Raw genomic sequence first — 8800 nt, 5'->3', positions numbered from 1 at the left:
GTATGGTGAAAAATATTTAGGATCTTGTGACAGCTTTACCATTTTAAAAAGTGTAAAGTGCCAAATATACCCCTGTACATTCAAAAATTATTTAAATATACCCTTCGTTATACTATGAGTCCAAATATATCCCTCATTTAAACGGAGTGACACGTGTCATCGTCCTATTGACCAATTTTAAATATCTCCTAATTAATTAAAAGGACCAATACACATAACTATACCCATTACCCATACCCGAAAAGTAATTTTCTAAAGCAAATTTTTTGTAAAAATTGAAAAAAACTCAAATTATTTTTACTAAAAACTGAAAAAAAAAACGAAAATATTTTTTTTTCAGTTTTTACAAAAAAATTGCTTTAAAAAAAACTGAAAAAATTGAAAAATATATTCTAAAGCAATTTTTTTTGTAAAAACTGAAAAACAAAACTGAAAATATTATTACTAAAAACTGAATTAAACGAAAATATTTTTTTTTCAGTTTTTACAAAAATATTGCTTTAAAAAAACTAAAAAATATTTTTTTGTAAAAACTGAAAAAACTGAAAAATATTTTGTTGAATTTTCTTTTTCATTTTTTACAAAAAAATTACTTTAGAAAATATTTTTCAGTTTTTTTTAAAGCAATATTTTTGTAAAAACTGAAAAAATAAATTTCATTTTTTTTCAGTTTTAGTAAAAATAATTTTAGTTTTTTTCAATTTTTACAAGAAATATTTTAAAAAATTATTTTTCGAGTATGGGTAATGGGAATGAGTATTTTTAATTAATTAGGAGATATTTAAAATTGACAAAATAGGATGATGACATGTGTCACTCCGTTTAAATGTGTGATATATTTGAACCTAAAGTATAGCGGTAGGGGTATATTTAGACTTATAGGATAAAGAATGATATATTTAAATAATTTTTCGAAAGTATTAGAAAATATTCGGCCCTTTCCCTTTTCGGAACTATATATAACAGCCAAAAACAACAAGGTGAGAAAGTGAAAAAAGTGTGTGTGTGAGAGAGAGACTACTCGTATAAATACAGTGAATCAATGTGCAAAATTCATTGAACATTAGACTTCCCCGCTATAGAATAGAGTGCCCCTCCCCTGCTGGAGCTTTTCCAAGAAAAAATAGTACTCTACTATTGAAAAGGAACTTCCTCCACATGCACTCACTTCACTATTATTAATAAAAACCTCTCGTTAAAAGCAGCAGAGCAGACTGTTAATTTGTGAAGTCATTGTGGATATAGCAAATCATGGAGAGTGTAAACCAGTTACAAAGAAAACTAGCTGACTACACTTCTTCCTTGTACAATGAGGTAAACCTCTAAATATACTATTAATTTCTTCTAAATTGGTGAATTATTTTTCTTGGGCCGAGAATCTTTTGGAAACTGCCGCTTTACCTCCACACCTTAAGAGTAAGGTCGACGTACACTATATCATATCCCAGTATAGGAATACACTGTGTATCTTATTATTGTTATAAGAATCAGATTGGTCCCTTAATATGGTTTTGATGATGGGTGGTTTTTTATTTTTATTTTTATTTTGTTTGGGTGTGAAGAAATTTCTGGATGAGCAGTTCATACAACTGCAGCAACTTGCAGATGAGAGTAACCCTGACTTTGTGGTTGAAGTTGTTTCCCTTTTCTTTGAAGATTCTGAAAGGCTTCTTAATGAACTAACAAAAGCTCTGTGAGTAATTAACATAGTATATTAATGCTGCTCGGTGGGCCGGGCCTGAACCGGACCGGACCGGGCCCGCGGTCCTAACGGGCCTGGTGGGCCTGGTGGGCCGGTCCTGGGTGGGCCGGTCTTGGTGGGCCTCTGAGCCCGTCACGGGCTGGTCTCCATGGTTGAGCCCACGAGCCCGGGACCGTTTGGCCCGGGACCGGCAGGCGGGCCTGGGCCGGTCCTGGCGGGCCTGGCGGGCCCAACGGCTATTTTAAAAAAAAAAAAAAAAAAAAAAAATCAAACGGCCATATTTAAAATCTAGCCGTTTGGGCTGAAAATATGACCGTTTTTTAAGTTAAAAAATGGCCATTTGGCCCCCAAACTTTATTTTAACCCCAAACTTTATATAATTACACTTTTCCCCATTTCTCAACTATAAATACCCCCTCATTCTTTCATTTTTATTCACCAATTCATCAATATCTCTCAATATCTCTCAATCTCTCTCAATCTCTCTACTACAATTACTTAATTTATTGTTGAAATTTCGTGAAAAATTGTGAAGTTGTTGAATTGAAGTTTTCAAGTGTTCAACGATTTTCAATTTTCAAGAAGTTGTTCGGCAATCCGGTAAACTCGTTTCAACTCTTACGTTTTTATAATATATTTTTGTGTGGTTTAGTTTGCATAATTATAATTAATATGGCATTTACTTTGAAAAAAATGTTTGGTAAAGGAAAAGATAAAACCGGTGAAAGTAGTGGCCAACCAACTACCCTTCCCCCGGCTCCCCGACCTAGAAAAGATAAGCAAGTTGAAAGTAGTCGCCAACCTAGACGTCCTCCTCCTTCCGTAATTCTTGATAGTGATCACCCTTGTTTTCAATTTACCGATAGTGAATTTTATCATAATGTTGCACCAGGTGATAGATTAGATGATGAAATTATGAATGCTCTTTATCCTAATGAAACCATCTTAGAAAATAATGAGGAAAATGAGGATGATGATGAAACTCAAGCACCGGATTTAGATGATACACCTACTAGTCCTCTTAATAACCCAAGTGATGCACCGGTCGACCCACCTGTAGAAACTCCTACTTTTAATAGAGAACCTGCTAAACGCTTAGAAACATCATTAGTTTGGAATTTTTTTACTCAAGTAAGAGAAAAAAATAAGGCTAAGTGTAAAACTTGTGGGAAATTAATGTCGCATAAATATGTAGGAGACCGTAGCGGCACAGGTAGTTTGACTAGGCACATAAAAACACACCCTAGAGATAAGGCTAGATTTTTTCAAATGAAAGCGCATCTAGAGGGGACAAGTGTAGATTCTGCGATTAACCCTAGTACAGGTTCAAATCTAGTTCAACCAGGAATTAACACTGTCACTGGAGGTATTTTATATTACGATCCAAATAGAGATCGTGAAGAATTAGCAAAGATGATTACTGTTATGTGCTTACCTTATACTTTTGCTTCTAATCCTAATTGGGTTCATTATATTAGAAGAGTGTTTAATCCTACTTATAAAGGTTGGCCTCGCGCAACAGTTAAGAGTGATATTTATAAATTCAAACATGAATATGAACAATATTTGCGTTATTTATTTACTCATATACCTAATCGGATTTCTATTACTACTGATATTGGTAGAAGTGGTAATGATTGTGATTACCTAACTGTTACAAGTCATTGGATAGATGAAGAATGGATAATGCAAAAACGCATAATTGCATATAGAATAATTAATTCGCGTCACACAGGTAAATTTATAGCTAACACTGTTGCAGATATTTGTAGATATTTTTGCTTTAGCGATAAAATAATGGCAATTTCAATGGATAATGCTTCTAGTAACACCAGTGCTATAGGCATGCTTACAACAACACTAAATCCTGCATTTACTAATATTTTCCATGTTAGATGTATTTGTCATATTTATCATTTAATTGTCGGTGATGGTATGCGAATATTAAACATAGAAATTGAAAAGGTTAGAATGGCTCTTAATTGGCTTTTTTATTCAAACCGTAGAAGTAGACTTAGAGAGTATTTTAAAAAATGTGATGAATATGGCCTTAGAGAAAGAAAGGTTCCTAAACCTTGCCCGACTAGATGGAATTGTATGTACGAAAGTTTAGTAGTAGCATATGAATATAGAAACCCAATTAATGCAACGTTTAATTCTCGGGTAGGTGGTGAAGATGATGATGAAATGCTTACCACTCAAGATTGGACTAATGTTAAAATTCTTTTAGATTTTTTAGAACATTTTCAAATTGCAACAAATGCATTTTCTGGGCAATATTATCCTACTATTTCAAACTGTTTAGTTTATATTGCAGCACTATCTGATTTGTTTGTTGAATTTAGTGAGGGTGGGGATATTTATGAACTTGCTATAAATGAAATGAAACAAAAGTTTAAAAAATATTTTTTTCCTATCCCTCCTATTTATGGTCTTGCTGCAATGCTAAATCCTACAATGAAATTGGGAGGTCCTCATTTTTGGTATTCAAATATTTATAAGGCTTTAGATCTTTCAAATGAGGAAATTGCGACACTTGCAGATGCAAAAGCTTCAATTAAGATTAACGCTCAAACAGTTTATAATGCTTATCAACTTGCCTTAGAGCATGCTAGGCCAACTATTCCAACCCCTACTTCGTCTAGCTCACAATCCTCTAAAAGAGTTGCGGGCTTAAAAGCTCTTAAATCTTGGACGGAGTTCAGGGGGTCTCAAGGTGAAAATTATGATGAAACTTCACATCTAAATGAGCTTCAAGTTTATTTGTCTCAGGGACTTGAAAAGGAGAATCCAGACGGCTCTTTTGATCTTTTGGAATGGTGGAAGGCAAGGGAAAAACATTTTCCTGTTCTTGCAAGGATGGCTCGGGATATTTTATCAATTCAAGCTTCAACTGTTGCATCAGAGAGCGCTTTCAGTCAAGCAAGACTGCAAATAGGTGATCATAGAGCGTCTATGAGGGATAGCTTGGAAAAATCAGTATTGTTTAGAGATTGGATCCGCTCGGAAAGAAGAAACTTTGGAATTGCAGAAGCACAACCGGCGATAGATGAAGCTTATGAAGAAATGATAGCGGAACTTACGGAGGATTCGGCTTCGCCCGGAAGTGGTGATGAACAAGCTTCTTTTCCACCACCACCAACGCAACCTCCTCCGAACCTTGAAGGATTTATGAGATTTGTTAGAGATAATACATAGAATAATATGTAACTTGTATTTTGGCACATCTTCCTTAGTTTTTTCCTTCTAATGGTGGTATTAGTACCTTGTTGTGCTCATTCCATTGGGGGAAGGATGACTAAGAAAGATATGTCATTTTTTGGTAATAAAATTTATTGCTTCTACCCATGAGCTTCTTTTCGCAATATTTCTTTGTCTATACTTAGAATTATTTATATGCTACAATATATACATAATATACAATATATATACTACAAGAAAATATATTTATAAGATACAATATATACATAAGATACAATATATATACTACAAGAAAATATATAAGAGAATATATATACATAAGATACAATATAATATACTACAAGAAAATATATTATGCTACAATATATACATAATATACAATATATATACTACAAGAAAATATATAAGAGAATATATATACATAAGATACAATATAATATACTACAAGAAAATATATTATGCTACAATATATACATAATATACAATATATATACTACAAGAAAATATATTTATAAGCTACAATATATACATAAGATACAATATATATACTACAAGAAAATATATAAGAGAATATATATACATAAGATACAATATAATATACTACAAGCAAATATATAAGAGAATATATATACATAAGATACAATATAATATACTACAAGCAAATATATTATGCTACAATATATACATAATATACAATATATATACTACAAGAAAATATATTTATAAGCTACAATATATACATAATATACAATATATATACTACAAGAAAATATATAAGAGAATATATATACATAAGATACAATATATATACTACAAGAAAATATATTATGCTACAATATATACATAATATACAATATATATACTACAAGAAAATATATAAGAGAATATATATACATAAGATACAATATAATATACTACAAGAAAATATATTATGCTACAATATATACATAATATACAATATATATACTACAAGAAAATATATTTATAAGCTACAATATATACATAAGATACAATATATATACTAAAAGAAAATATATAAGAGAATATATATACATAAGATACAATATAATATCAAGAAGTGATATTTATGCATGACAATTTAGTGTTTTACTATTGTTTTGTTATTTTCTTTTTCGTCAAGCACTTTAATAATTAGATATACATATATACTACATATTAATATAGCCATGATACTACAAGAAATTGTCTTTAAAAAAAAAAAAAAAACCCGCTAGGCCCGCGAAGCCCACGAGCCCGGCCCGTTAAGCACAGGACCATGTGGGCTTAGGCCCGTCACGGGCCGGTTCCACCCATTAGGCCCACGAAGACCGGGACCGCCAGGCCCGGGACCGCCAGAGCCCGGGACCACGAAGCCCGGGACCGCGAGGCCCGGCCCGTTAGGCCCACTAAGGCCCGGGCCCGGGACAAAATACAGCCCTACTAAGTATATATAACATCCCTTTTGTTTTTCTATTTTCTGTAGCATAATTTTCAATTTTTTCAAATTTGGTTTGTATAAACAGCAATCAGCCAAATGTAGACTTCAAGAAAGTTGATGCTCATGTTCATCAGTTGAAGGGTAGCAGCTCCAGGTAAATAACTCCAATATCTCTTTTCGTTTCTTTTTCCACTTTGGAGTATTTGGAATTAATTATGAGCTTATTTTCTTGAGAAATGTATATTTTTAGCCGCTTCCAGAATAATAACCCCAACTTTGTGGGATTATATTATTTTATTGTTGTCTCAAAATATATTTTTTTAATATATATATATATACACTTTTTGGCTAGCGGAGTTAATTAGTTTTGGCAGACAGTTTAATTTTATATTTTGCCCTATTTTCTTTCGGTTATCTAAGTTATGTTTGGAGTTGGGATGAACAAGGCCATTTCACTTCATTTTGAAGTCAAAGAAAAAGCTAGCATGCATTTTCTTGTTCTCTTTTTTGGAAAATTTTGAGAGAAAAATCTTGGTAATATTTCTCAAAATAATTCTCAATTTGTAGAAATGACTTGTGCATCTCTTTATTAAGATTTGTAACCAAGATTTGTACCTTCTCTTATTTTCCAGATTATTAATTTCACTTTTTATTAACAATACACTTAATAGTAATAAAATTTTATCTCGTTCGTACATGGTTTTAATTTAATTACAGCATTGGTGCACAAAGAGTTCAAAGAATGTGCATTGCCTTCCGTAATTATTGTGAGCAACAGATTGTTGAAGGGTAAGGCTTTTCGTGTAATTTCTTAATTTTTCCTACATTTCCTTTCATTTTTTTTCTTGTTTTCTTGACAATTGAATAAAGCCAATTATCATTAACTGCAGGTGCATAAAATGTTTGCAACAAGTAAAGAATGAGTACACCCTTGTCAAAAACAAGCTTGAAACTTTATTTAAGGTGATTTCAGTTTCTATCATTCAACTATATATGCTTCATTATATTAATTGTAAATTAAATACTCATTTTACAATTAATTGATTAATTTGTAGCTGGAGAAACAACTCGTGGATGCTGGAGGTTCATTACCTGTGGTGTGAATATTCAAGAATATTTATTGAGATGTGAAATATGAATTATGTGAAATTCCATTATGCTTAATTCCAAGTTTAGAGCTTCTTTGGATATGCTATAAAGTTTTCATGAAATTTCGAGCTTCAATTTTTGGCTTCAAAAGTATAAGCAATGAGAGAAAAGATGAGAGAATCTTTCCAAAGACTTGACCAACTGTTGTAGTAACCATTTTAATTGGGTTGTAAATTAGTCAAATCTCCACCACTTCAATAATGCTTGTCGAAGCATGACCAAGTTTCAACTAAATTGTCTTGCTGTATGCTTTAATAATGTAAACATTTTTGTTTGAGTTTAAGTTTCATGCATATTATGGTATTGTAAAAACATTTACAAAATCAAGCTCCTTATATTTTAAAATTTTACAGGTGACCATGAGTGTTAATTGGTACGTAATTAAAAAGTGCTGTAACTTATTAAATTTTGTTGATGTCTAAAAAATTGTACACTGACACCAAGGGCGGAGGTAGTGCAATACTAGCGACGAGTTAGAACGAATCTAGTAGCTTTTGTTTAAATTCTCTATTTATATTAAAAAATTTATTAAATATATTTAATTATGAACCCGATAACAAAAACGAATTAGGTTCGATAATATGATCAGACCTAGACTTCGTAACCTTCAAATCATGATTTCGGCTCCACACAATACATAACTTGAATCTTTTTTCTTAATAAAGAAGCATACAAGCCGGTAACAGGATGAACTTATCCACTTCGTGATTATCATCAGTACTCGTGAGCTACGTTTCTTTCTTAATATGAGACAAAAATAATCATAATTTTGTAATTAAATTCAATGTTAGTGGATAAGAAACAAACCTTTAATGTTATTTTATTCCTCTTTGATAAATTGCTCGTGGGCTCCCTTTTCCACACTTCCTACAGAAATAAAATTACTTGGACCAGAAAATATTTTTTAAAAATGAATAAAATATTTAATTATGTTTGCCATATCGTTAAACAAGTTCCAAGACCGAATGTATTGTAGACTAGTAGTGATGCTCCATTGTACAACTTAAAAAATTTGTACATAGATACCATTCTCGATTTGAAGCACCGGCCATTGCTCCTTGGCATTATTACAAAATTAATTCTTCTGCTATATGATTAATATTTTTACTCAAGACCACATGTACTAATGGAAGCAACTAAGAATGTCAAATGAGCAGTAATCAATAATTAGGCGGGTCAAATAACATGTTTAAAAGTTATTTCGGCAAAGATGTGTTGTGTCAATATGGACTAAAATTTGGGTCATAAGCCCAACCCGCCCAACTCTTATAAAGTTTTACTTAATATGTGTTCTTTTCTTATGAATTGTA

The 8800-nt window shown here is 31.9% G+C and overlaps 1 protein-coding gene across 2 annotated transcripts; it reads left to right on the top strand.

The window, feature by feature from the left end:
* The first annotated feature begins 990 nt into the window (after window positions 1-990).
* LOC107813434 (histidine-containing phosphotransfer protein 1) lies at window positions 991-7802 on the top strand. Of its 2 annotated transcripts, XM_016638707.2 has the most exons (6): window positions 991-1314; window positions 1563-1693; window positions 6427-6495; window positions 7059-7130; window positions 7232-7304; window positions 7397-7802. In XM_016638707.2, the coding sequence occupies exons 1-6, from the start codon at window positions 1252-1254 to the stop codon at window positions 7442-7444; spliced, it is 456 nt and encodes a 151-aa protein (XP_016494193.1). In that variant the 5' UTR covers window positions 991-1251; the 3' UTR covers window positions 7445-7802. The 2 variants fall into 2 exon arrangements, with proteins under 2 accessions (XP_016494193.1, XP_075094576.1); XM_075238475.1 differs by lacking the exons at window positions 1563-1693; window positions 6427-6495; window positions 7059-7130; window positions 7232-7304; window positions 7397-7802 and adding an exon at window positions 4475-5048 and having other exon boundaries at window positions 997-1314.
* Window positions 7803-8800: the final 998 nt, after the last annotated feature.

The sequence above is a fragment of the Nicotiana tabacum genome, chromosome 19 (assembly GCF_000715075.1).
Source record: "Nicotiana tabacum cultivar K326 chromosome 19, ASM71507v2, whole genome shotgun sequence".
Lineage (NCBI taxonomy): Eukaryota > Viridiplantae > Streptophyta > Magnoliopsida > Solanales > Solanaceae > Nicotiana > Nicotiana tabacum.
The sequence above is the reverse complement of the archived record's forward strand: the minus strand, read 5'-3'. Positions and strand labels throughout refer to the sequence as shown.

What these genes read in the sequence shown, in the direction of transcription:
- LOC107813434 (XM_075238475.1), top strand. Translation starts at nt 1,252, where the DNA reads ATGGAGAGTGTAAACCAGTTACAAAGAAAACTAGCTGACTACACTTCT. An exon ending in CTTCTTCCTTGTACAATGAG is followed by an intron (nt 1,315 to 4,474) that starts GTAAACCTCTAA and finishes TATTTGTCTCAG; the next exon opens with GGACTTGAAAAGGAGAATCC.